This window comes from Heterocephalus glaber, unplaced genomic scaffold, assembly GCF_053883595.1.
Source record: "Heterocephalus glaber isolate CG9 unplaced genomic scaffold, H.glaber_assembly_v1.0 deba00001472, whole genome shotgun sequence".
Lineage (NCBI taxonomy): Eukaryota > Metazoa > Chordata > Mammalia > Rodentia > Bathyergidae > Heterocephalus > Heterocephalus glaber.
The window spans coordinates 24,671,556-24,699,332 of NW_028258315.1; the positions used below are offsets into that span (position 1 = coordinate 24,671,556).

A 27,777-nucleotide genomic window follows, 5' to 3' on the forward strand; every position below is an offset into this window, starting at 1 on the left:
TACATCCCATCTGAGCACTGCTTTGTTCTGCTACAAATGAACTCAGAAATCCTGATGGGGGGGGATTAATTATTGATTCAAGTTAATTTTGATACTAGCAGGTCCCCGGTCCGGAGACCTTCCCATTTTTTCTCATACCTACCTCTTCTTCCATTACTTCTAATGGTTTTGTATTACAAATGTAATAATTGGGAAAAATGTAATAATTGTGTAATGTAATACTTGCAGTTTTGTATTCCACTACTTGTAATAGAACAAAAACTAGCACAACACACCGGCAAGGCAAACCCTGAATCACTTTGATCCTTACATAGGGTTTAACTGAGCAAATAAAGTTCCGGACACTAAGGTCATCCAGCAGTATGCTTCTTAACTACCAGTGGCCAAACAAATTTTTGAAGGGCTGTCCTAGTACGTACCCATAGCTGAATGCTGTTTTTCTTCCACTGAAGAACCGTGCTACAGGATCAGCCTCCCAACGTAATAGAGGTACAGCTCATAAAGGGGTAACCAACTTCTCCAAGACTGAAACAAAACACCCACCTATGTAAATTAAAGATTAAGTTAGTTACAGCTGTTTCTGCATAGTAGGTGGCTCTTAAAAGAGCCTTTTGATGTGTTTGAAAGTTTTAAGCCCTCTCTCCACGAATGCGGCGCGCGAGCTGGATGTCCTTGGGCATGATAGTGACCCGCTTGGCGTGGATGGCGCACAGGTTGGTGTCCTCGAACAGCCCCACCAGGTAGGCCTCACAGGCTTCCTGCAGCGCCATGACAGCCGAGCTCTGGAAGCGCAGGTCAGTCTTGAAGTCCTGCGCGATCTCGCGAACCAGACGCTGGAACGGCAGCTTGCGAATCAACAGCTCGGTAGACTTCTGGTAGCGGCGGATCTCGCGCAGCGCCACGGTGCCGGGCCGGTAGCGGTGCGGCTTTTTCACGCCGCCGGTGGCCGGCGCGCTCTTGCGGGCAGCCTTGGTAGCGAGCTGCTTGCGTGGAGCCTTGCCACCTGTGGACTTCCGGGCGGTTTGCTTCGTACGGGCCATTACCCAAGCAGGAAAAGACAAACTAAAACAGAACGAGTTCCTTAGCTGCTTGCCTTTATATATACTCAGGAACATTCTGATTGGTCTTGACGGTTTTCAAAAGTCCCGCGCACTAAAACTATTGGTTGAAATTCAGCGAAGTGATTGGCGGATAATTGAAGACTCTGATTGGATGAGTTAGTTCACTTTCTAATCCGGTACTCTGTTAGCATGACCCCCAAGGAATTCCGTTCCTAAACCTAATTGCACGCTTCTCAAACTCTAATATCCACAAAGCACCACTTGAATGTCTTATAAAATGTTCTGATTTAGCAAATATGTGGTGGGGCTGGTAAGACCACACTTTAAGAATCCATAATTTGAACCCACAAACATGTAGATTGTCCTTTCCTAGTCTGGACTTTGTATGACTGCGCTAAATTAAACGACATCCGAACATTCGCTTAGAGAAAATTTTTACTTCGGCTCAGGATTTGAAAACCCCAGACTGTCTCGACTTCCCAATGACCGCATTTAAATGATGTCCAGGGTCACTACACCTACCATCTTCTGCGACGTCTTCCGAAAACTACTCGCCTTATTTTGGATTTCCCTTTTCTGGGGACTTTTCTGAAACTGCTTTTCTGAAACTCCAAACTTTTCTGAAACCTGCTTCCTAGCAGATGGTAAACATCGCAACATTAAAGTGTCCCGTGTAGGAAGTTCATATTTCTGGATAACATTCAACGGTAATGTCACAAGACACTCTGGTCAGTTTACCCATTGAGTGAACTGCATGGGGTTCTTGTAGGGTAAAACTTTCAAGTTGGCCGAACATTTGAAACCAATAGATTTCAACCCGGTTTCTGCTACGTGCTCTTTTATTTGAAAATGTGGATGGCTCTGAAAAGAGCCTTTGGGTTTGAGAGGAGGTCGCCACACGTTCCGATATTTAACTACTTTACTTTCCCTTGGCCTTGTGGTGGCTCTCGGTCTTCTTGGGCAGCAGCACGGCCTGGATGTTGGGCAGCACGCCACCCTGAGCGATCGTCACCTTGCCCAGCAGCTTGTTGAGTTCCTCGTCGTTGCGGATGGCCAGCTGCAGGTGGCGCGGGATGATGCGCGTCTTCTTGTTATCGCGCGCCGCGTTGCCCGCCAGCTCCAGAATTTCGGCCGTCAGGTACTCGAGTACGGCCGCCAGGTACACCGGGGCGCCGGCGCCCACGCGCTCGGCGTAGTTACCCTTGCGGAGCAGGCGGTGCACGCGGCCCACCGGGAACTGCAGCCCGGCGCGGGAGGAGCGCGTCTTAGCCTTGGCGCGAGCCTTACCGCCCTGCTTGCCGCGTCCAGACATCACTAAAAAGTTAACAAGGGTAACCACCAGTACGTGTAAATGTATATAAAGGTTTCTTATACAAGTGACAAGGAATTATACTGCCAGTAGGGATTGTAAATTCCACTCTATGATTGGCTAGGGCAAACTACAGAATATAACCAATTGCAAAGGAGGCTTGCAAATCACCTAATTTGCATGTGACGTGGCGGTCTAGGAAATCTACCCAATCAGAGCCTAAGTTTTGAAACGCCACGTTTGCATACAAGCCCTACAAATATTAACATCGTTGCAGTTGGAGACTGCCATTTGTCTTGGAGCTGGATTCTTGAATTGTGTCTATCATGCCTGAGCCGGCGAAATCGGCCCCTGCCCCGAAGAAGGGCTCGAAGAAAGCGGTGACCAAGGCGCAGAAGAAAGACGGCAAGAAGCGCAAGCGCAGCCGCAAGGAGAGCTACTCCGTCTACGTGTACAAGGTGCTCAAGCAAGTCCACCCCGACACCGGTATCTCGTCCAAGGCCATGGGCATTATGAATTCCTTCGTCAACGACATCTTCGAGCGCATCGCGAGCGAAGCGTCGCGCCTGGCGCATTACAACAAGCGCTCGACCATCACGTCGCGGGAGATCCAGACGGCTGTGCGGCTGCTGTTGCCAGGGGAGTTGGCCAAGCACGCCGTGTCCGAGGGTACCAAGGCTGTCACCAAGTACACCAGCTCCAAGTGAGCGCACCCGCCACTCTGAAACCCAAAGGCTCTTTTCAGAGCCACCCACGTAGTCTTTTAAAGGTCTGTAACTGGAAACTTAAGCCTATGGCATCACATGATTACGTTTATTTTTTTTTCTTAATACTTTCTAACAGGGAAGCATTAAGATACTCAAGAGGTTCCATTTAGCTAAATTATCAACAGGAAAGATGACTAGTGTTTAGATAGATCCCACCTCGTACTATCCTCTTCCCTTCCCCCCACGCCGCCACTCCCTAAACTGATTGTTTTCAGTTTCACTTTTTCATTACCCCATTGTCCTTGATCAGGGAGTAACCAGGCAGAATTCTGGAGTTTTGAGTGCTTCAGTATCGAAGATTAGGTTAAGAATTCCTGAGAGAAAGCTACATTTTACATTTTGCTGATCTTAGATTATACTGGCAAGAGCTGCGTCTTAGGGATCTGATTATATAAACCACAGGTCTCTGCCACAACTTCGCCCGTAGTACCACGTTTATTCACTGATTTTTTTATCCCTCGGATTATTTGATGGTCAAAACCTGTTCTATCCATCCTAGATTTTTGCTCACATGAACACACAAGCTTTAGAGACAGATCAGGCAACATACTAGGAGGGTGGAAGGGAAGATGTAAAAATTATTGCCATGTACTACATCTATCGTGGGGAGAAGTGAGTCTCATACTGCACCTGCCCCTACCAGTTTCCACTTTCAGGCCCCAGACTCCTCCAGTTCCCCCTAACTCCTCAGTGTGCTGGACCTTGTCCATGTCTTCTTTGTTCCTTGAAATTTCACTTTAAGAGAAGAGAGTTCGGAGGCATTTAGATTTGTGGGTCATTCTTTACATTCACTGTCGATTACCCTGCAATCACTTCCTATGAAATGAAATCATGGAGGTGGGCGGTTGTTCGATTTTTTGTTGGGGGGGGCGGGGGTGAGACAGGGTCTCATTATGTAGTTCAGGCTGGCCTTGAACTCACTATGCAGCCCAAGCTGGCTTGGAATCATTTGTTTTAGGGAAAAATGACCTGAGAAATTAAAGTTAAATAACTAGTCTCTTACATAGAAATTATGAGATCTGAATCCCTTGTGTATGAATCTAAGGATGAGTTCCACACTACTTGTTAGTAACAACTCAGGCAGGAAGCTAGTTGCAATTATAGGAGAGATTTAGGTTCAGTTGAAGTAAAACATCAGGAGATATAAATATGTTGTGAAGCAAAGCCATTTATTACACCAGCAAATGTTTCTTTTAAACAACAAAAAATCAGTTTTGGAAACTCAAACTCACCTGAAAGGAAATGTAAACTGAACATCATGGGGGGGGGGGGGGGGGGGGGGCATGGACATTGGCAAAGTAAAACTGAGCTTGAAATCCTCATTTTCTGCTTATTAACTAAATGGTTGCAAATGCCGATGGAGCAAATTTCAATACTAAGTGAATACTAAGTGACCCAATTTTGTAGACACTCGTGAAGGAAATTTCGCAAGCCTCATAGTATTATTTAAATTTTCATTTCTTCATCTTCAATGCTCATCTTGAAATACATTTTTAAACAATGTATTCGTGAGAATACTGTGTTATGGTTTAAATGAGAAACCCTTCAGAACAAAATAGTCCTGCCTGAAGCCTAAATTTGGGCAATGTATTCAATTCCTCTATGAGCATTCTCTTACCTCTAAAGAGAAGATTGACTGCATGATTTTGCCGGGTTGGCCAATAAGAACACAGATAATGTAGCGCAGTGTGTGCTCAGAGGAAACCTCCCTGCCCCTCCGACAAAAACACAGTGGTTCAAGGCTCTGGCCGCCTGCCATGATAGGGCACACTCTGTCCTCCCTGAAAAACCTTGAGGCCCCGGACCTTAAACAAGGCAAAATAGTCCCCTTGTCCAGCAGTAGCAACGGTATTCTTCAAAGAGCCCAACCCCTCTCCTAGACTATGGTCTTCCCCGGAAGTGTTTTTGAAGATATCCTAGTTCCTATAACTGTCATGTTTCCCCCGAAAATAGGACTTAGCCAGAACATAATCAGCTTTGAAGACTAAAGATCAAAAATCCCAGCCCCAATCAGCCGGTCCTTGCCTTACCTGCCTTCCAGAGTAGCCACTGAGCAAGACAATAGTGACGGCAAGTAAGGCAAGGAAAGGCTGATTGGGGCTGGAATTTTGATCTCTAGTATTCAAAGCTGATTGTGTTCTGGCTAGGTCTTATTCTGGCGAAGAAGGTGTTAGAACTCCCTGTCATTGCCTGCCAAATAAGCAATGTAATATTTTCGGGCAATTTTTTTCCCCAAGCCCTCACTAGAAGAACCAGGGATATCCCGCGAAATCATGTCAACAAAAATCCGCTAAGAAAAGAATTCAGATAAAAGAGAAAGTTTTAATTAGCCGTTTGCAAAGCAGGGCGCTCCGAGGGACAATGAGGGGGAAGTGACATAAAGCACCTGCACAGGTTAGCACTCGGTGCGCTATGCAAATAAGGGACGGGAACCTGCAGGAAGCCCTCGAGCCTGATTGGTTGATTGTGGAACCTGGAGCACCGGTAGATGGTTGCTAAAAAAAAAAAAAAAAAAGAAAGTACAAATATAAATGTGTAAGAATAGAACTTTGGCTAAGAATATGTTCCGTCCCTAATAAAATACTATGCAGTAGTCAAAAATAACATTGTAGAAAAAATAAACAAAATATGCTTGTGGGGCAGTATGAAGGAAAAGAAAATTATCAAATAATGTATTCCCATTTGTGTCATTTTTATTCATACACATGATTTAGTCACAAGGGAAAAAAATAGATTAATGCCAAAATGTTAACACTGCTGCTATTTCTTTAAAGTTCTCCTCTGAAGAGAACCTTCTCAGACCAAGGATGTAGCTCAGTGATGCCGCACCTGCCTGACAAGCGGTTCAATTCCTAGTACTGAAAAAAAAAAAAAAAAATTGGAGAGAACCTTCTCTACTTGGCGCTCTTCAACTCTCCCAGTGACAGATGGGAAGTTCTGTCACAGTTTCCTCTCCAGATCTCCTGCCCCTACATTAAGAAAAAGAAAAGTTGGGGCTGGGGATTTAGCTCAGTGCCACCGTGTCTGCCTTGCAAGCACAAGGTCCTGAGTTCAATCCCTGGTACCGCAGGAAAAAAGAAAAGTCATTTGTTCAACTAAAAATTAACTATGTATATTGTAAAATGTCCTTGGTATACAAAAGTGAATAGAATAAATATTTGAAGATATAATTCTGTACTCAGAAAATTTCTTTGTTGTTGTTTTTGTACCGGGGATCGAACTCGGGTCCTTGTGCTTGCAGGGCAGGCAATGGAGCTACTGAGCTAAATCCCAAGCCCAGGAAAATTTTTAAGTGAAAGTATCATAACCTAAAAGGGAAAAACAGACTGAGAAGTATTTGTGAACCAACTAATCCTGTAACTCTAAGCATATGTCCTTATTTATAATCAGTCATACCCTACTGACCACGAAGAAGACCAAATAAGAAAGCTAAATAACATAGTGCAACATATTGTAAAGGACAGAAAAATAAAGAATTTTTATAGCAAGAAAGAAATACCGAATTCTAAATTGTGGTTACCTCTGGTGGGTAGCAACAGGGGCAAATTGCAGCAAAATGGTTATTGGTAATCTGTGTTATACCTGGTTGATAAGTGGGATCAAGTATGATCATCACACTATCCTTTATAACTTAGCTATGTTTATGTAGAATTAAAATTTAAGGCCAAGAAACAAGAACATACAAATATATTAATGGAAAAATGATCATCTTAACCTCAATAAACAATTAAATGTTGCTTGTTCTGAAATTTTATTACAAGAAATATCACCCTTAAGAACAGCAGTTTGCAAAATTGCTAATACACTAGACTTGCTTTTGAAAGGATCCTTCATGAAATGTTTTCCTTTTCTGCTAGAAAAAGGAAATAGTCACCTGAATTACATGCTCTTTGGACATCCTATGTCACCCTTCCTTCCTGCGGTGCTTCTCTGCAGGGCGTGTGTTGACTCTCCAATATACCTTCCAAAGAAAGGAAAAATACAGCAAGGAATGGGGGAAGTGTGGCAGTTCACTATGAGTGATCAGACAGCCTCACTGACAGGATGCCGTTTAAATACAAACCTGAGAGAGGGAGCAAGGCCTGCAGAAGTCCAGAAGAGGTGAGGCCCAGGCAGAAGGAACAGTCAGAACAGATGTGTATCAGAACAGAGACCCTGGGTGAGGGAAGGTCCCAGGAGTTGGTGAAGCTAGGTTTGGAAGGAGAGGAAAAGTACTGGGATTTGAGGCCTAATAGCTAACAAAGACCTAAAAGCAAGGCCTTCTGGGCCACGGAAAACACTCCGTCTTTCACCTGGAGTGCAATGAGCATTACTAGGGGTTTCCAGCAGAAAGGTGACCTGATCTCACTTGCCCTTGGTTGTAGTCTGTCTGGCTGCTGTATGAAAGAAAGCAAAGGGAGAACCAGGTGACCAGGACACGGTACTAATAAAAGTGAACAAGGCCAATGGGAATAAGAAACGACTTGTAGTTTCAGAACTGAGTTATTATGACAGATAGATTGGATGTCCAGTGTGAAAGGAAAGACAAAAATGGCTCCAACTGAAAGGGTAAATGTTGCAGTTCACCAAATTCAGGATGATGACAGGACCTCTTTTTTGCAGAGGTGATTTCCAAAATTCCAAAATTCCTTTGAAGTTACAAGTGAATGTTAATTGGGCTGTCTCAAGGGCTTGCCAACAGGTAGCACAGTCTGAGACTGGGGCTCAAGGGGAAAAAATCTGTGGGGTGACTTAATTTTCCATATTATCAACAGGTAGACCTATCTCCATAGCAACAAGGAGATGGCAGTTCAACAGCGTCAGATTTTCATTCTCAGGGCTCATCTGTGAAGACCTTTAGGATCAGTCAAATTAACAAATTGCTGCCTCTCTGTTCCTGTTTATGCTCTTGGTGAAGTGTACTTCTCATGTCCTGAGCTTCATCTGGTTTCCACGCCGTGGCAGTGTCTGTGCAGCTGTTGTCCTTTGTCCAGGAGAAAGCTCACTTGTCATGGCTGACCTCTGAGCTGCACATGCTGCCTGTAGAGTCTCTCCCTAAGGAGCGAGTTGGGTGACAGCCCCAGCAGGGTCCCCAACACCCGCTGCCTCCCCAATCACACCCACAGCAAGGCTGCCGTGCAGGGTCTGTGGCCTTCCCTGGTTCCTCCTGTGTAATACAAGCTTCTGTGATGGTTTGGAAGAAGGCAGCATCAGATACAGAACTCTTACACTGAGTACTATCGTAGACTTCAGGAGGCCTGAAAACACACTGAAACTGTTTGCTAATCATGTGGGGAGAAGGGGTGCATTTCAGAGAGAGTGTCCTATATGTCCAGGATCACTGTATCCCCACAGGGATTGCCCCATCGCTCTAATTTTAAGACATTGCTTGGGTGAGGTTTCCAGAGTTATTGCATACCCTGCTGGTGAGGGCATTTTTCCACATAGGAATAAAATGTATTCTGTGCTGAGAATAACAGGAGAAAGGATGAAAACTGGACAAAGCCCTTCTAAAACCAAAGTTATTAATCTATACACCATGGGTACCTAGTAAATATTCCTCATTTCTCTGACCTGGGGCTCCATCCTTGAACTGCTTCTCTTCATTTTCAAGCTTCTTTCCCAAAAGATTTCTTTGGATCTTGTGGCTTTTCTATTCTCACGGCAGTTACATTCAATTATGTTCCCACTCTTTTTCCCTAAACTCCTGACTCATATATCCAACTACCAATTTCACATTGTTCTCTCCTTGAATATTCAAAACTAGACCTGTAATTCCCTTCAAAAAGTTGTTCCTTACATTCTTCCCAATTTACCAATGTGGTTTCTCTATCCCAATTTCCATAGTTAAAATCATAGGAATCATCCACAAATTTTCTTTCTCAGATCCTAAACATTACTAGTTCATGGAAAAAAGTCTAAAGCCTTCCTTTCAAAATATATGCAGGGTCCAAACACTTTTTCCAACCTCTACCACCAGCACATTGGTCCAAGCCATTTCATCCCAACTATTTTTGTAGCCTCCTATGTGATCTCCTCACTCCTACTCTGGTCCTATCACATTTTCCATCAAGCATCCAGATAGATCATTTTTAAATATAGATTAGATCCTGTCACTCAGGAGGCTGAGGCAAGAGGATCACCGAGAGTTCAAGGCCAGCCTTAAACATCAGCTACATACATAGCATTGGTAGCATTTTGTTTAAAAATATACATACAAACATCAGTACATTTCACCCCAAACTGTTAAGTATGCAGTACCTAAGCCCTCACGTTTCACACAGCTAACTAAAAACCATAATATTTCCTAACACAAAATTTACTGTTTCTAGCATCAGTAATGAGAGCACTCAGTATCATATGACATACTATGTTTAACTTACATTGTGCACCCAGAACCTATTACTAAAATAAACTCCATGAATGAATACTGAACTACTGCTTTGTTCACTGTCATTCACTACTGCAGTTCCCACAGCATAGAACCATGTCTGGCCTATGAACAAAAAACATTTTTTTGCTTGTTAAAATTATATTCATGTAAGTTTTTCTCCTCAAACCAATGCCTCAGCTGTAATGATACGTGATTCTTTTCATATTTACACACAATTATACCCAAGTGTAGTGGTGCACAATTGCAATCCCATCACTGAGGAGGATGAAGCAGGAGGATCACTCAGAGTTCAAGACCAGCCTGGGCTACATAGGGAGACCCTGTCTCAACACACATGCACACACAGAAAAAGAAAACTCAGATCTTTGAGAAGAAAAAACTGAAAATAATTCTATTAGTTCTTCTAATTCAATGTATCACTCTACAGATCACTTGTGGCCACAAGGAAAAGGTTGATTTTACAATAGAACTATCACTAAGCCAGCAATTGAACGTATTAAATTTGGATAAGGCAATCATGCACCCCTGATATGTTTCTGACAAACATATCGACCTGAATTAGACTAAAATTAGGGAAACCATTTCTGCTTTATATGGCATACCATGAATGGAAGCTAAATGAAATTATCCCATCAGGAAGCAAACCTAAAAACATGTATAAGTTTGTCTCTAGCATATCAACGTCAAAAAATGGAGGGGAGGATGCTGTTTACAACAGATTTGAGCAAATATCTTAAGTCGATATGTAAGGCAAACAGATGACATTTTGGGATGGCTTCAAGATTGTGTAAGTACTCGAATTTTAGTTCGCTGTGTGAAATGTGAGGGCTTAGTCCAATATTTAACTTGGGGGACTTGCACTGCTTCATAAATACTTTCGCCAAACACTCTTCGCAGGTACCTACCTCTCCAAAGCCGTAGTCGGCGCGGACGCCCAGCGCTTTGTTCCTGCTCCCGCCACCCCGTCTTCCTGCAGCCATCTTGAGTGCGGCAACAAGGGAGAGCAATCTCCCGGCACCCAGGAACGAATTGTGTCTCCGCTGATCGACTGCACGGATAGGAGCCGGCACCGACCAGAACAAACCCCAAACTACCTCTTTCCTCTTTAAGCTTACAATTAGGTCAGAGAAAGGAGTAATACCAAAACACTCGGGATTAAGAGTCTTACGTGATAAATAGATCAGCAAGACAAAAATGTTAGCTCCTTTAAAGGGATATGTGGGCGGCCCTGAAAAGGGCCTTTGGTTGGTGTTATAGGGTTTCAGTAACAGAGAAGATCTAACCGCCGAAGCCGTAAAGCGTACGTCCCTGGCGCTTGAGCGCGTAGACTACGTCCATGGCCGTGACCGTCTTGCGCTTGGCGTGCTCCGTGTAGGTGACAGCGTCGCGGATCACGTTCTCCAGGAAGACCTTCAGCACCCCACGCGTCTCCTCATAGATGAGGCCGGAGATGCGCTTGACGCCGCCGCGCCGGGCCAGGCGGCGGATGGCGGGTTTGGTGATGCCCTGAATGTTGTCGCGCAGCACCTTCCGATGGCGCTTAGCGCCGCCTTTACCAAGACCTTTGCCTCCCTTGCCACGACCAGACATGATGACCCTGCTACTGAGAGACTTCTGGAAAGCGATTGTTCAGGCTGACAGCAAAACTTATATGCATGGAGTGCGGACCTAATTGAAAGCTGCAGCTCCCGCGTGAATTTTGGTCCCGCCCTCGTAGCCCGCCGAATGACGTCACCGTTAACCCGGATTCTGCTCCCAGAGGCGTTCTTCGCGGAAGTCCTGCCTACTAATCCTCTGCGCGAAAGAAAAGCTCTCCGCCTTTGTCACTAAGTCAGACTGAAGCATTTAACCTTTCTTAAATAATTGTTATTCGCTACTTGGGTCGCTTTAGGACGACTGCACCAGAGCTGCTTTCCGCAACCCTGGTTGAAAGTAAGAGGCAAGCTTTCTGCGCTCCCGTTCCGCTCACTGCTGTTAGAGACCGAAACGCTTCCGGGGAGAAATTTGAAAATTGCCGTATTCGCTCTCCCCAACGCCTCGAGTTTTCGGAAAACAAATCGGTAGCTGGTTACTGATTCCGTAGTATTATTCTCGCCCGCTGTGCAGAGGTCCTGGTTCCATTCTCGGCGTCTTTTCCTCCCCATTATCAAAATCTTCAGTTTCCATTCAGGTATCTAACCTCCCATCACATCTGTACCCAACAACTCACTAGTGTTGATGTTTGTGTCTCTAATTTTTGTTTTCTGTTTGATGCAGACAGCGACTTTCCAAAGAATACACACCCTTTGCTCTCCAAGTAAAAAGGCGATTTCTCACTGGTTAGTGTATGGTGTCATTCAGGAACAGAGTTAAGACTATTCTTAGGAGCTCTTTGTGTAAGTAGCAGAGTGGCGCAGCGGAAGCGTGCTGGGCCCATAACCCAGAGGTCGATGGATCGAAACCATCCTCTGCTAAGTTCTTTTCATTTGTTTTTAACCTCATCTCCGTTTATTTAGCTAGAATCGTGTCGCTTACCTTAAGAAAACAAATTGCATCCAAATAGTTCAAAGAAAGATCCCTGAATTGAAACAGCTTCTCAAAAATATATGTGCAAATATTGACCGTCTGCACCTTTCATGGATTCCTAAGTGGTATTACTTTGTCCTCTCAAATCAGATTTCTTCTGGTTATCAAAATGGCTGTGCCACCTTTATGAGCCCATTATCACAAATATGTGTTGCCCTGTGAAGCCGAAAAATGTTGAAATCAGCTGAGTGACAAGGATGAGGGCGGGTCGGAGATGAACCCAGGAATCAAGTTTTATTTCCTTTTATAGATAATTCAGAAACCTTTACTTGCCAAGTGGTTACGGTGATTAACTAGGAATCTAATGGACAGTTCCCTGTGCATATTATTCGCAACTACAACTCTGAATTTTGGGAGAAAATGGGCAGTTTGAGACAGGTGTGGTAAATAAATGTGTCTCTAATCTCTACCCCGCTGTAAAATCTTCTATAGTCATATTTTCTGTGCTTATACGAGTGTCACTGTTCTCCACCCCACCAAAAAACTTCTATTCTGATACTTATGAATCAGATTCTGTGCTAGAAGCTAAGAAGAAATCAAGTCGCCTGCAGTCTATACATGCTTTTAAACAAGTAAATATTTTCAATATACCACTATTTCTTTAAAAAGAGCCCTGACTAAGTGCAGTGAAAATAAAGGAAATTGGTGATCATAGCCATGAACACCACTGATTTGAAGAAGGAGTTATATAACTTGACATATAGTCACAGTTCACAATTTATTACAGCAAAGGTTACAATGCAGGAAATGAAGGAAAGAGATACACACAGATGAAGGCTGGAGAAGGCTTTTTTTCCAGTCTTCAGTGACAACACACATTCTCTTTTCTCTTGAGCTATAATCTGAGTGTCATCCGTGTTTGTCAAGCAAAGCCCACTTTACTATGGAGTCAGAGTTGCTAAAGGGAGTTGGTCACCACATGACCAGCGACGGGGTGAACCCTTAGCCAGACACCAGGTGCACATCATGAATCTTCATGTTTACTTTTAAAATGCTGACAACCTGGTTCATAATGATTTGGTGCTCCAAGGGTATAGAATAACATCATTACTCAGTAAATGTGGACATTCCAGCATTGTACTTTTCAAGGTGTGGTCAAGGGTCCTCACCGTGGCATTTATCTACAGAGTTCAGTGGAAAGTGAATAAAAGAGTTTTGCTGTATTAACTGTCCTCTGGCAAGTGTCTTCTTCAGGAATGGTGGCAAGTTTTGAGCCAAAACTTGAATAAGTACTTGCTAGACAGACAAACAGAGGATTCTAGGCAAAAGAAACAAATACAAAGAGGCATGACAGTTAAAGAGTTGGTAAGAAACTATAAATAGTTCAGTGAAATTGAGTATGAAGGTAAGGGAGGTTGTATGAGGGAAAGGAATTTGAAGCAAGACATGGCTGTGTTGGGATCAATTCTTATTCACACACTTAGTGAGGCACAGGCCTTGTCTCCAACACGGGGTAGGTGAGATAGGTAGCAATGTCATACATATGGTCATAAATATGGAAAGCCAGGAAGAGTAGTGCACTGCATGCCATGCAGACAATTGAGTGGATGTAATGAAAAGCAGAAAAAACTCCCAGAGCCGGTGAGAGGCAGCCTTTGTGGTAATGGGAAGCTGGAGGTTTAGGAGCTGGCAGAGAAATTAAGGCTATTATGCTGATAACTGAGTAGGATGCAGCCTGTCTGGCTCATAAGGGACAGGCACCATGGGGAGCCTTCCCTGTTCATGGGGGGCATATCTAGCAAGACTCAGAGCTAGAGATCCTGCAAGGGTCAGAGGTGTGAAAAAAGCACTAGAAGTTTTAGATCTTACATTACTTTCTGGATTTATGGCAGAACAGATAGAGAAAGGGTAGCTCATTAAGGGACTCAATATGCAATGCAATTTGATTTTATTATTCCATAGGCAATAGGAAACTACCAAACAATTGTGAACAAAGAATGTGATCAGATTCTCTTGTTACAAAAACTCTATGAAATTCTTACACATATTTGTGATTTGGTCTTTGATTAGTTTATCTTTCAAGAAATAATTTTCCTTCTAAACTTAGAGAAGGAAGGTTTGGGATGACTTTGTATTGGTCATTGCCACTGAAATGTTATACACAACTTAAACAAGTCTTAACACACACATACATACTTCACCCTCCAAATACTCCTCCTGCCTTCATGTCTATTCCTGGCAATGGAAACTTCGTCACTACAGAAAAAAAAAAATCATAACTTCTGTTTCTCTCATGTGCCAAATCCAATTATCAGGATCTTACTACTTTTCACCTCTTTCACCATTACACATGATGGTTTAGCCAAAAATGGCATCACATGTCATGAAAATATTACAAATAGTTCTTCAACCAATCTCTGTATCCAAGAAGAGAGAACAAGTCTGTTTTCACATGCTTTGCAGAATAGAACTTTTTTAATTAATTTACTTCAAAAATGATTGTAGAATTCAAAAATGTGTATATTAAAAATTCAGCACATTTTTATTGCGCTCCTACTATTTTCCAGGTGCTACTCCTTGGCTCCAGAAATTTCTTTTTTCCTAATCCAGAAAAGCCAAGTTCTACCACAAATGAGGGAGAAGAGTCATTGCTTCCAGTGCCTGCGATGTAGGAAAAGAAAGAAAACAGCTTATGAAGAAACTACTGACATTATCTTCAAACAAAATGCACGGAGTCACAAAGATTCACTGAGAGGCTTAAAAGAAGCCAGCCTGGAGTACGTAATGAGACTCTGTCCAAAAACAAAAAGTCGTCCAAAACAGTTTTAGATCTATATCCTGTTATATAGAATTAAGCATACTACAGAGCATTCTAAATCCTGTAAATACTCTTTCTTCATAGGATAATTTTATTGCTTCTTGTTTTTGTACTGCTTCAATAATTCATTGTAAAAATTCTTAACAGTCTAAATTTTTTTTTCTGCTTTGTGTTTCTTCACTTCATAATAAAAGGAAGCCTCAGAATATAGTAATGGCCCTGGAATTCTCTTATACCCCTTATTCTTTTCTTTTTAAAAAAAAACAGACAGGAATTTACTGGGGGAAAAAAAATGCTTAGATGCCACGTTGTAACAATCAGGGAAAGATCCCGGTTTTCCCTGGGAGACACCCAAGCACGAAGACGCTGACGTTCCTTTGGTGAAACTGCCGCCTGCGATTTCCTTGGCAACCGCAAGGCTCACCGTCAGCGTCCCTAGAGTCTGTGAAATTGCACGTGATAAGCCTGCCCGGGGAAAGGGACTCTGAGAAGCATCTTGAAAAATATCCCTCGGTGCAGCCAATATGTAACATCTTGGCATCTTTTAGAGCACAGAAACTACAATATTTCTGCTGCCAGAAGTCATAGAGCAGACAACTTTTCTCTGTAAAACAGCGAGACCACGAGATCGAAATAATTGTCAATTCGACCTCTCAGAAATCCCGCATCCGGGATCCCAAATAACTCACGTCAACTACAGTTTCCATTTTTCCGATAATTAAAGGTACAGGGGTCGGGACGTCACTGCCTTCTTGTTATTATTAAATGACTTTTTAAAAACTCGGGCTTGGACAGAAACTTCGGTATTCAATGTACTACTTTCTATGTACTCCAGCAAAACAGTAGTTACGGGGACCACGTGGCCTAACGGATAAGGCGTCTGACTTCGGATCAGAAGATTGAGGGTTCGAATCCCTTCGTGGTTAACATTTTCCGGTTGTAGCTTTTTTTCTTTTTCTTTTTCTTTTTTTAATATAACTCTTTCAAAATAAGATCACCTTGTTTCGTTGAAAGAAAAATATTACTCGTTCTCTCTGGGATTTTCAAACTTTTTTCTTTCTTCCTCTTCTCCTTTAAAGGGAAGTAGAGAAAAAAAAAATAAATAAAGGGAAGGACACCAGTCTCAAAAGGCCTTGAGACAATTGGCGCTGGAGTGAAAAGATAAAGTCAAAACTGAAATTAGCCTTCTGATATATTGAAGATCTATTCTCCCCACATCAGAGTTTTGAGTGTCTGGGTTTCAGATATTTTTGTGCCTCTTGAAAAAAGAAATCAGCTCTGTAAACCACAGCCTCTCGACCTTGAGTCTCACAATGAGGTCAGGTTCTAGGGGTCATCCCAGTGGGAAACCTGTCCCTTTTTCCTCAGGCTTAGCAGGTTGGCATATGTTCCACATTTCTAATCCAAGCCCATATGAGCTATTAGACTACTACTGGAACCCATGTCAGTGGTTCTCAGTCTTCCCTTCCTTTTCCATTTTAACTTTTTTGCTTTGGTTTCATTGGCATCAAAAGGATGACAGCAGCTCATATTCAATCCTAAATTGCAGAGCAGAAATAAATATTAGGGCCATTAAAAGAGCCCAATTGTTTGTGCTGTTTGTCTACAAACAGGATGTCGGGAAAACGCACATGAAACGCATACAGCAATATATTTCTTGTGCCTCGATATCTGCATGCAATAATGACTGTGTTTGAAGGAGAAATAATTTCCAACTGCTGATGTCACGATGAAATAGGTTGCAAATGGGTGTGTTGGTTGCATTGAAGTCCAGGGGTGTTTTTCTAGATCAGTGGTAGCAAACCTATGGTACATGCTGCAGGGAGCACCCAGAGCCCAGATCTTGATCCGCATACCAGCCAAGTTGTTCTAAGCATCACCCCAGCATCACCCCAGCACCCGAGCATCAAATACCTTTCAATAAAAAGCTATTTGTATCATTGAAAGTTGTTATAATGATTTTCCTTTAAGACAAAAATGTTAATGTACGAGTTGTTTTTTCTAAACTGATAACTCAGTATTCCAGTTTAATTGTAGTGTTGGCACTTTGCAATAAGTAAGAGGGTTTGGGGTTGCAGCTGGGGCACTCATCTCTAAAAGGTTCACCATCACTGTTCTAGATCAAAACATGAATATTAACAGTACAATCATAATTACTTCCTCTGCAGCCTCCCTTTTAGATCTCCTTTCTGGTTCCTGCTTCCTCTAGTCATCCATAGATGTTTTTACCAAGTAGTTTGTGTTCTCCACATTAGTTTTCTCGTCTGTATAAATACGTAACAACTGATACAGGGGAGAAACTTTTCAAAGAGATCATCTTTATGGTCCTGCAAATGTCACTCTGCTCTATATAGACAACCCCTTACTACAGTGTACTATGAAGTGAAAGCAGGTGACCGGTGAAATGAAGATGCAGAACAGCAGCAAATGATCAAAGGAGAAATAAATAGGCACTAGAATGCTTGGGAAAGATCTTCCATTAAAATTGATCCAACTAAAATATAAGGAGTTTTTCTGTTTGAGTATTTGTGGCAAGAGGGGGAGCTTTAATCTCCATCTTGCAAAAGGATTTTGCCACCAAGAAGCAGAGCCTCTTGGTCAGAGGAGCACGGTGCAGAAACAGTTGAGTTGCAGAAAGGCAGGACCTGCTATCATCTGAAATTAGTTCGCGGAAGGAGCTATGGACTTGGAAACGTGAATGGGATTTAACAGAGGATGGATATTTAACAGAGGATGGATATTTAACAAACTCCCAAGACAGAGAAACCACAATTACAGAGAGTGCGACGCTGAGTCGAGTGTGGCCAGTGGCCCTCAACCCAGGAGACCCACTGGAGGTACCTCTGGGCTAGAGACAGCAAGGGCGGCTGCGCCCCGCCCTCGAACATTGACTTCACTAAGCCTGGGCAAGGAGCCGGGGGAACGCGGAGAGAAAACTTGCCCAGCTGTAGTGGGTCTACCAGGAGAAGGGCCAGGGCTGTGCGGGAAGCGGCGACCGGCAGACCTGGGCAATTCGGTGCCACCGTGCGTGCAAGTAGCAGCCTCCAGAACTTGGAGCAACCGCTAAACCTCCGGACCTCCAAGCCTCTATAAAATAAAGTTGGAGAAAGGGTGTTACGGCTAAAACTCCGTTTCCACGTGAGTGGAGGACTGATCGACGAGGATGGGATTCGAACCCACGCGTGCAGAGCACAATGGATTAGCAGTCCATCGCCTTAACCACTCGGCCACCTCGTCGTCAACACGTGCCCTCTCAGAAAGTTTTATGTTGCTTTATGAACTACAGTGTTCTTTTTTTCCTTTTATGTGCTTTTTTCTTTCTTTCCTTGAGGAAACAGAACTTCGTTTCACAACCTCTGTTGCTTTATCGCATGATTTAGTTGATGAAACCAATCTCTTTGCTCTATTTAAATAACCCTCTTACTTTGATGAGGAAAAAAATTAAAGAAGTTTGGGGGAGGGGCAGGCGTGAGTGAAGACTACAAAGTACCGTACGCTTCCTCAGGAAGAAAGACTGGAGAAATCACCCGAGCAGAATGGGTTTATGACTGCTTTTGTTTTTAAAGTCAAATTGGATTTTTGTCGTTTTTACGTGGCTATGACACCATCATTAAACCAATTATTGTCTCTGTGGCCTCCCTGGACGCTCCTACGCAGGATTCTCAAAAAGACCCCAGCCAGGCAGTATTCATGCCCCTTAGAAACACACTCCTGGTCTCTCTGCGAAGCCAGAGCTGGGAGCTGGGAGAGATGCATGAAGTCAAGCTACGGTTGGTTTTGAAGGTCAGACCACAGGTTTTGGACTTGATCTTACAAAACTGTGGCCCTTGCGGGTGGGCGGGGAGTGTTTTATTTAGTTCAGGAAAATGTGACAAAAATGATAATCTGGTCTTGGCATTTAGCATTACAGCTACCTATTTCTGTGACCTTCAGCAAAAGGCCACCAGGAATATTCTTGTGTCTGCCGCCAGGTAAATTGAGTCTGTTATTCCTGCGACTGGGGAGAACACACCTTGGGAAAGAGAGAATCTCAGTAAAAAGGTATTTTAAAGGTCTTATTGTAGCTTTTGTGTTACTGTGAGGTGCCTTGGGAACAGTATAAAGAAGCAGGCTTTGTCTAGATTGGATGCTGTCAAGAAAAGAGAGGGCAAAATTCAATAGCTGGTTATCTGAATAAATTGTATCAAGAAGATAAGGCTAGAAACAAGGTATTGCCATAAAAGCAGTGGTCTCTCGTATGGTAGACAGGGATGTTTGGTATTTTGGGGTTTCCACAGTAACATTGTTCTATTATCTGTGCTTAGTCAAGGTTATAAAACTTTTTGTTTGGCTATTTCTATCTCATTTCATCATAATCAGAAAGGTCAATCTGATACCGACATTTTTGAAATTATGTTCCACAGGAAAACCCCATGGCCTAGGAGGGAGGGCCAGGCCAGCTCCTGACTGCACCCTGGCCTGATGAATAAAGTCAGGCCAGGTCCTAGACACCAGGGGCTTCTTCTTTCTCACTTGTAATCAGTATCATTATTTTTTAGTTATGTGTGTGTATATTGCAACGTGATGTAATATAAAACAAATAAGATAGTGAAGATGAAGGAAAAACAAAGATAAAATGTGGAATATGATCAGAATTCAAAGGAAGTACCTCAGACTAGAGCCAGGCATGGTGGTACACACCTAATCCCAGCACTGTGGGAGGCTGAGGCAAGATTGCACATTCAAGCCCAACAGGGCAATTACTCAACAGGACCCTGTCTCAAACAAGAGGTGGGGATGTAGCTCAATGCTAAGGCCCTGGGTTCTGTCCCTAGTACTACAAAATGGTTAAATAAATAAAAGTTTTAAAATAAAGCTAAAACAAGTAGACTATATAAAGTTACATTCCTAAAAGCTTAAATAGAAAATATAAACTGGGGAAAGAAAAAAACATTATTTGGTCTTAGTGGTGTTGGAATTAGGATATGTAAGGCATAATAAGTAAACTCAGGCCTAGGGTTCATTGGTTCTTTCATTCATTCAGTCTTTGATAGGTACTTATCAAGGATCTCATATGTCCCAGTCACTGCTCTAAGAACAGGAGTACACATACAGCTCACACAAACTTTCCTGCCCTGATGAAACTTATATAGAAATATGCAATAAGTTATTTAAACCAAAATATGCAGTACGTCAGAGGTGGTCAATGCGTTGGGGTGGTGGCAACTTGAACAGAATGGTCAGGAAAAACAGCCCAGTGGTTCTCACTCTGTGCTGCACTTTTAACTCCATGGGGAACTTTTGAGAAATATTCATGTCAGGTTCTTATCCCTAGAAATTCTGTTTCAGGTGCTCAGGAGTGATGTGAAAAGAGCTATAGTAAAGGTCTTAAATGCTGGTTTAATTATAAAGAAAAAGCTGAGACAGATCATGTGCCCAATTAGAAAGTGCTAGGAACTTGCACTCAGTACAGCAAAACAATGTGCCTAGAAAGTACTAGGCGGGGCTCATTCTGCCTTCAGCTCATCGGGCTGTTTAAACCCTAGTGAGGTAGGCACTCTTCTTGTACAATCCTTTCCCTGTGGGTGTGGACTAGACTTCATGCCTTGCTCCTAACTGGTAGACTATTGAAATTGTGATTGGATGATTAGCGTAGAAAGGACTGTGACCTCCAACAGAACTGAATATTCCTTTTCAGTTCACTCACTTTGATGAAACAAGCTGCCATGCAGGTGAGGCCCACACAGGGAGAAATTAAGGGTGGACCACAACCCACAGCCAGCAAATGATGGAGGTTCACAGTTCAGTGACCACTAAGAAGTTACTACTGCCATCAAATGCATACGCTTGGAAATGGATCCTGCCCAACTGAGCCCAAAGACAGATATAACCCAGTCAACAATTTGACCTCAGACTGTTAAAGACACTGAAGTAGAGAACCTAGTGAAGTTGTTGTTCAAGTTCTTTCTATCATGCTGTGACCACATAAGCAGAGTTAAGCTGAACATTGGCTCCCAAAATAGGCCCATATCCATGATGGAGGGTAAATACTCCAGAAGGAGTTTAGAGGACTTCTTCTGGAACACTTTTTAGATGCTAGAGGAATTCCTAGGACGCTTGGTTTGTTGCCATTGAGTCCACTGGAGTAGATGCTTTAAACTGTTGGGGGTCAACAGGAAGAATTTGAGGTTCTAATGGACAGCTAGGATTGCTGCATGTGAAGTCCAAACTTCATGAAACAAACCTTCAAAGGAAGACTTACATACCTTTGAATCTGGTCAGTAGACCTGAAAATTATTTCAAGAATGAACTCAACCTAAGAAGGAGCATTAGTAGAGAACCAGTGTATGGAAACAATGGAAATTCTCAGATGGACAGGCTTCTGACATACAAACCCTTAACCACTCCAGCACATAATTACCTTACAGGGGCTGGCTGTGGTGGCACATGCCTGCAATCCTAGCACTTGGGAGGCTGAGGCAGGAGAGTCTCAGCGAGTTCCACAGTAGGCTAGGCTACATAGTGAATTCAAAGCCAGCCTGGACTACATACAGATACTCTGTCTCAAAAAAACAACCAACAAACAAAAAATAACTTACTGGAATCCCATTAACTTCAGGCATCACCAGAGCCAAAACTGGCATCAAGAGGAGAGTGTAGTCAGGCATGTGATGGGAAGAGAACAGCATTCTAGAGCCAAAGGAAGAAGCAAGTGGCTGGGTGTTGACCAAGGGTGGAGGAAGTACCAGTGTGAGGGGTGTTGGTACATGCCAGGACACCAAACCCGAGACAGGGCCACTGAGATTTGAAATTGAGGTCTGAGCCATAACATCAGAAGTCCCTGGACACAGGTCAAACTCAGGTCCTTGCACTTTTGAGGCAGGTGGTGGAACCACTGAGCTAAATCCCCTGCCTTCGTATGTATTTTAATACACCAATTAATCTTCCAGATAATGTGGGCAACATGTGATTTAAAGGTGTTGGGATGGAGCCCTTGCTGGGTACAGACCACCGAGGCCCTAAGATGCATACAACTGTACTTACTATGTAGTCCAAAATTTCCAGGATGGTGTTAGTGCCTAAAGGCCAGTAGAAAACTTTAAGCTCCAAGAAAGAAAGAAATTGGAGGCTATAAAACATAAACACCTAATCATCCAAACAGAGATTCTAACCTACCAGGAATTCTGGGCAAAACGTCCAAATCGGACATCAAGTGAAAGGGGGATTAGGGCAGCCATTCCAGAGATACATGAAGATGATTTTCTGTTGGCCAAGATTCCATGTTGATTAGGAGGAAGTAATTGGCAGTACTGGTAGCCGAAGGTGCACCCTGAGTGTGTTGTAGAAAAAGCACAGTGGAAAATTGCCTAAATGTTTCTGAGGACCCAAAGAGGTTGGGATTCAAATTCTTGAATTCAGTGTAAGCATGCTGAACACGCTACAAGGACTGTTACGTAGAAGGAGCTGGCTATTAAAATTCTTATGTATATTTCTGCATCTGAAAATGCATATGGGAGGGCCTCTGAAACATGAACCATGAACCTTAAGCTCCCAGACTGCACAATTACTTTCCATAAGGCATAATTATGGGTGTAAGGAGTTACTAGAAGCTCCTCTGGAGAAGGAGCCAGCAGGAAGGTAGGTAAATTCAGAGTGACCTGCATGTATTAGCAATTTGTTGGAAGGATGTGGGATATAGTATCAAAAGCTGTACTACATTCCACCAAGATCTGAACTCAGATCACTGGATTCAAAGTCCAGAGTACTAACCATTACACCACAAGGCCAGCAGCACCAATCTTTCCTGGCACCTTTTTGACAGAGTGCACGGGAAGCAAGACTAGCCCAGTCAGAATGCTTTGGGATTTGCAAAGTGTTTCCAATGTTCTGGGATTCCAAGAAAGCCACAAAATTGTTCTAACCCTGACCAAGGAAAATCTTAGTATGGATAGATGTCCCTTGCAAAATCAAAACTGCACATTTGCTCAATTTTTAACCTGGTCCGTGGATATTTATATACCTATAGGCTTATAAAGGAAATCTCTTAGGACACCTATGCGTATGGAAGACGCAAGACGAAAGCTAAATATGAGATGCCAGAAATTTACTGGCAGTTCCAAGAATAAGATGAAATTTTTTACTGTACATTTAAATATTTCCTTCTCTTTTTTACTTTCATTTCCTAATGGATTGGTTGTTCACATAATACCAATAAGATAAATGTCATATTTATTTTACTCTTGTATATCAACAATATACGTATGTTAGGAAGAGGAAGACAGAATTTTAGATGGTGAACAGTTTTTAAAAATAAGATGTGACCAAAATCTAAACACAGCTGCTGAAACTCTCTTATCTAGTGTTTCCTCTGTGCAAGTCTGCCCTCTGGAAGTGGGAAGATAGCCAGATCCAGCAGGGAGGAAGGACTATAAATGTTTGCTTGACTTGATCAATATTGAGATACAAATCAAATATTATCACGAGTAGAACAACAATATGTTGGATGTGCCCAAAATCTTGGAAGAATGTCCAGGGACAGGAGTTAAAGAGAGGCGAGGTTTTGGAAGTCCAAGATAAACCAGATTTCAGAGGTAAGACAAGAGCCATGTGTTGAACAGGGAGACAGCAATTCTGGAGGATTTCTTTAAAAATCTTTTTATTAGTACATGTTTGCAGAACATGCAGTTTACAATCGTCTTGGGGAGTGGGTACACGTACATAACACAGCTTGGTTCATTTTTTCTTTTAATCCTCTTCCCCTTCCCTCCTGATTCTCTTCCTCTTCTAAATACACTTACCCCATTTCTTCTCTTGTTGACATTAAAATCTTGAGGATTTTAAAGTAATACAACCTGAACTTTGCCAGCACCCTTATAGCGTCTCAGAACTTCCTAAAGATCTCAGGTATTTTGCAAAGACACCTACAAAGATGTTCGAGTCTTGTTGCAAGAGAGGAATAGGACCACCTACTTTCAACTTACATGGAGAAAAACAACAACACACAACTCCACAAGTGGTAACAGCTTGGCGGTTGGGCGCAATATACCTGCAAAGAAAACACGCCTACGTAGTCGGCAGGATTCGAACCTGCGCGGGGAAACCCCAATGGATTTCAAGTCCATCGCCTTAACCACTCGGCCACGACTACACCACTTGCTTAGAACCTTGGATATATTCCCATGAGGAGTAATACCTTCGCTGGTTAAAAACACATTTTGAAATTTGTTTGTTCCGCCAATAGAAGCTCTTGGGGAGCTCCTGTCAAGGTGATTAAAAGAGATCACGCTGTGAAGACTGAGATCCTGGCTGGAAGAGTTACATATGACTGCAGCAAGTGCCCGATGTAGAAGACCTCCCCGGAAGGAGGACAAACCCTAAAGCGTAGTCGCCTCCAAATCCGGGAGATTGAATAGCAGATTCGCTTGACGTAGTGAGATTTAGCGTAATTGAAGACTGGAAATGGCCATTTCTAACCAATCACCTTGCTGATTCCTACACTGTCAGGTCTAGTCCCCAAAACTTTAATAGTCGGTGGTGCCCCTTATTTAATTCTTTTATTTCCTAAGGCCCAGGTTTCCAGCAAAAAAAGAGAAAAAGCTTATAGCAGAGGATGGTTTCGATCCATCGACCTCTGGGTTATGGGCCCAGCACGCTTCCGCTGCGCCACTCTGCTTACGAGTAGGGTTGTTTTCCAAGTACATATGAAAGCCTAAGCGTTTTGGCACTTTCCTAATTCAGAATAATTTATTACATTTCAATGATTATCATGAAGAAGGGAAAAAGTAATGTACACACGACTACGCTCCACCACCAAAACACCAAACGTTTAGAATGCTTCCCCGAAAAGCCAAACAGCTAAGGTTGGAGTTCAGTGGAGCTGGGTGGGAACTGTTTTGAATTTTTAGAAAATAAAATGCGCACTGATCGCCATAATTTATAGAAGTAAAAATTACAAAATTTTTGGCCTCTGGTCATTCACGGATATCGAAACAACAATTACTGTGAAACTTTTTTCCCCCATGTAAAATATTAAACTCTCGATAAAAAACAAACACAGAGTGCATTGGCCGGGAATCGAACCCGGACCTCCCGCGTGGCAGGCGAGAATTCTACCACTGAACCACCAATGCCAACTGTAGGCGAAGCTTTCCTGCTTCCTTTCTAAATCTATATTTATATCCTAAACTAAATAGTGTATATGTTTTTTTCTCCAAGATATACCTAAATTCGGTTAAACAAAAATACTGTCTAGACATTTCAAAAACATCTGTGAAGTGGAAAGAAGCTAAAAGTCTACCTATAGCTGTATGACCTTTGGAGGCTTTTCAAAGTGAAAAGAGCCTGTAAGTATCCAGTAAACAACAATGTTTCTTCATCCTTTCCCCAATACAAATCTTTCCTGAAAACAAATTCTGAAAATCTCTCACTTAGGGTACAAGTCAATTCAATTAATGTACCAAGTCGAAGCTCTCGCTTTCACTTTGAAACACCAAATTACCATACTGGGCGGGGGGGGAGGTTCGAAACTGTCGGTAGTCACTGTGTTGGGAATCAAGTTTGGCAAGGAAGGCGTTGCCATGATGAAAGTGGGAATGCGGGAGAAAGGACTCGGAAAGTGGGAATGCTCAGAAACCTCCTGCATACCTCCACCACCTTACTCGCCCGCGACCGGGTCGCTGTCCGGTTTCCGGGAACCGCGACCCAAAGTAGTGCCTGGAAATACACAAGTGTGGCCCCTTGTTTGAAGAACTTGTTATTTGGTTTGGAGGAAATGAATATGTAGAAAACCATTAACCAACAAGGAAAAATAATTTACCTCAGTACAATTAGTTTGTGGTTTGAACTTCAGAAAAGTAATGAACTTGGATAGCCTGGATAAGAAAGCATGTGAACAGCCCAGAGGTTCCCCCGTGCCCAGCTCCCTCTGGTCTCCGCATTTTCACTCCTTTAGAACAGAGAAGGGTCGGGTTATACTCGAGAATTCATTTGTCAGCTATCATTCAGTGCTGTGTTGAGTAGGAAAGGCAGGAAGCAGCCCACCAAATGAAGAGGCTATTACTATTTTTCCGAAAAGAAGAATGTGGGCTATATATACTAGGTTCTTCTAAATCTCAGCAACAGAAGAAATAGACAGTATGAGAAATATCCCAAAACTTGCTCAATTACATAATGTATTAGTTCTTATCTACTCATTTGTAAATGGAGCTTAGAGAAGCTGAACTACACTCCTGAAAGGGCTGGCCATAAAGTGAATTAAAACAGATGCACCAAATAAATAATGTTAGCTACTGGTAATTATTTCGTGGGACTTCTTTGCAGAACTAGGAATTAAACCCAGGATCTTCGGTGCTGAGCTACATCCCCAACCCTTTTCTGTTTTTTTATTTTGAGATAAGGTCTCCCTATGTCTTTAAATTTCCTAGGCTTAGCTCCAACTTGGGATTCTGCTGCCTCAGCCCTCTAGAGCGATGGAATTACAGGCACACACTGACAAGCCAGGACCGTCATGTAGGTTTATATGGGAAACACTAAGAGTCAGATATTTTACCTTATTTCTACTTACAAACAAAAATCTTCAACATAATGGACATAGTAGGTACTCATTTGAGTTATATTCAGTTGATAGCATAATAAAGCCTATTCTAAGGTAAATATCCAAAGTGTATTCTTTGTGTGTGATATAAATATAATCTTTATAATGTGCACTCTATGTCCTCAGATTTATAGGCCGTTTGTCAAATGCTGGCACCCCCAAGCATCAACTAAAATCCCCAGAAAGAACAAAGTGAGTTTACTTGCAAGGGAAAACACTGACTCAAGGGTCTTAGGAATGTCTAGAGAAAGGAAGACCAAAGCTGAGTTTCTACTGAGATGTTTTTAAATCCAGCTTTTGGTGTTCTGTTTCGCTCTGTTTTGCTTTGTTTTATTTTGTAAAACAGTCTTGTTATGTAGTTCAGTCTGGCCTTGAACTCACTGGGCAGCCTAGGCTGGCCTTGAACTCAAGGCAATCCTCCTGCCTCGGCCTCCTAAATGCTGGGATTACAGATGTGCCCCACCATGCCAGGCTGAAATCCAGATTTTGAAATCCCTGGAAAAATTTAAGAATTTAGTTAGGATTGAGTTGGGATCATGATTAAAATATTGGTAGACAGGGGAAAAATTTGAGGTGAAATATAGTATTAATTATCTATTACTATGTAACAGCTCACTCTAAAATTTGTTATCTTAATAGTACATTTACTCTGGCACTTTTTCAATGGGTCAGGCATTAAGGAAAGCCTTATCTGGGCCAGGTTTTCTCTTGAGGTTGCATCAAGACGTCGGTGGAGCTATGGTTGTCGAAAGTCTAAATCTCCAGTGAGGCTGAAGTTATCCTCCCTTCTGGCCCCATAGGCTGAGGATAGAGACCTAGCTCTTCCCCACATGAGCCTTCTTCAGCTCAGGGCCCTGATTTGGCAGCTGGCCGGACCAGACCAAGGGACTCAAGGAAGAACAAGGAGGAGGCTTAAGCCTTGTAGGACTTAATAGATCACTGTCCCTTCCACAATTTTCCACACAGTGGTAACAAGTCACTCAGTCCACACACTTTCAGGGGGAGGAAAATTAGGTCCATCTCCTGAAGGAAGCCTGTTTGACGGACCTCACCAAACCACACAGAGCTCAGAGTACTGCATGGAAACTGTATTCTGTTGGGGAGTTGAAAAGTCTTTCAAGAAATCCCTGGAATAAACAAAAAATTATAATAATAATTCATGCTTCTACCTTCTGAGCAAGAGCCTGGGAATAGTAACATCATGCCGATGAAAACAGTGAAATGGAAAAGTCACATGAATATAGACAGTTAACTGAGATGTTTTCATTTCTCAATTCAATACAGCTCCCTTAAAATATATAGGCAAGGGCCTGGGATTTAGCTCAGTGGTGCCACCGCCTGCCTCAAAGGAGCAAGGTTCAGAGTTCCATCC

General features: G+C 42.7%; 4 protein-coding genes and 6 non-coding genes across 11 annotated transcripts; 3 read left to right on the forward strand and 7 right to left on the reverse strand.

Moving 5' to 3' along the window:
* Positions 1–587: 587 nt before the first annotated feature.
* Positions 588–1,040, reverse strand: LOC147826249 (histone H3.1). Its single transcript, XM_087181860.1, has one exon. The coding sequence runs from the start codon at positions 1,038–1,040 to the stop codon at positions 630–632; it is 411 nt and encodes a 136-aa protein (XP_087037986.1). The 3' UTR covers positions 588–629.
* Positions 588–2,426, reverse strand: LOC101698466 (histone H2A type 1). Its single transcript, XM_087181861.1, has one exon. The coding sequence runs from the start codon at positions 2,371–2,373 to the stop codon at positions 1,981–1,983; it is 393 nt and encodes a 130-aa protein (XP_087037987.1). The 5' UTR covers positions 2,374–2,426; the 3' UTR covers positions 588–1,980.
* Positions 2,427–2,636: 210 nt separating this feature from the next.
* LOC101698085 (histone H2B type 1-F/J/L) lies at positions 2,637–3,103 on the forward strand. Its single transcript, XM_004847534.3, has one exon. It carries the CDS (start codon positions 2,697–2,699, stop codon positions 3,075–3,077), a length of 381 nt encoding a protein of 126 aa, XP_004847591.1. The 5' UTR covers positions 2,637–2,696; the 3' UTR covers positions 3,078–3,103.
* A 2,336-nt stretch (positions 3,104–5,439) lies between these two features.
* On the reverse strand, positions 5,440–11,146 carry LOC110349751 (histone H4). Of its 2 annotated transcripts, XM_087181862.1 has the most exons (3): positions 10,416–11,146; positions 7,012–7,098; positions 5,440–5,632 (listed from the first exon to the last, which is right to left on the reverse strand). In XM_087181862.1, the coding sequence occupies exon 1, from the start codon at positions 11,098–11,100 to the stop codon at positions 10,789–10,791; it is 312 nt and encodes a 103-aa protein (XP_087037988.1). In that variant the 5' UTR covers positions 11,101–11,146; the 3' UTR covers positions 5,440–5,632; positions 7,012–7,098; positions 10,416–10,788. The 2 variants fall into 2 exon arrangements, with proteins under 2 accessions (XP_087037988.1, XP_087037989.1); XM_087181863.1 differs by lacking the exon at positions 7,012–7,098.
* Positions 11,147–11,891: 745 nt separating this feature from the next.
* On the forward strand, positions 11,892–11,963 carry Trnam-cau (transfer RNA methionine (anticodon CAU)). Its single transcript has one exon. It is a non-coding gene; the product is annotated as a tRNA-Met (tRNA).
* A 3,723-nt stretch (positions 11,964–15,686) lies between these two features.
* Positions 15,687–15,759, forward strand: Trnar-ucg (transfer RNA arginine (anticodon UCG)). The gene has a single exon. It is a non-coding gene; the product is annotated as a tRNA-Arg (tRNA).
* A 2,229-nt stretch (positions 15,760–17,988) lies between these two features.
* On the reverse strand, positions 17,989–18,070 carry Trnas-gcu (transfer RNA serine (anticodon GCU)). The gene has a single exon. It is a non-coding gene; the product is annotated as a tRNA-Ser (tRNA).
* Positions 18,071–23,878: 5,808 nt separating this feature from the next.
* Positions 23,879–23,960, reverse strand: Trnas-uga (transfer RNA serine (anticodon UGA)). Its single transcript has one exon. It is a non-coding gene; the product is annotated as a tRNA-Ser (tRNA).
* A 453-nt stretch (positions 23,961–24,413) lies between these two features.
* On the reverse strand, positions 24,414–24,485 carry Trnam-cau (transfer RNA methionine (anticodon CAU)). The gene has a single exon. It is a non-coding gene; the product is annotated as a tRNA-Met (tRNA).
* Positions 24,486–24,871: 386 nt separating this feature from the next.
* Trnag-gcc (transfer RNA glycine (anticodon GCC)) lies at positions 24,872–24,942 on the reverse strand. The gene has a single exon. It is a non-coding gene; the product is annotated as a tRNA-Gly (tRNA).
* Between the last annotated feature and the right edge of the window lie 2,835 nt (positions 24,943–27,777).

Excerpts from the sequence above, each read along its gene's own strand:
- LOC147826249 (XM_087181860.1), bottom strand. The coding sequence starts at position 1,040 with ATGGCCCGTACGAAGCAAACCGCCCGGAAGTCCACAGGTGGCAAGGCT.
- LOC101698466 (XM_087181861.1), bottom strand. The coding sequence starts at position 2,373 with ATGTCTGGACGCGGCAAGCAGGGCGGTAAGGCTCGCGCCAAGGCTAAG.
- LOC101698085 (XM_004847534.3), top strand. The coding sequence starts at position 2,697 with ATGCCTGAGCCGGCGAAATCGGCCCCTGCCCCGAAGAAGGGCTCGAAG.
- LOC110349751 (XM_087181863.1), bottom strand. The coding sequence starts at position 11,100 with ATGTCTGGTCGTGGCAAGGGAGGCAAAGGTCTTGGTAAAGGCGGCGCT.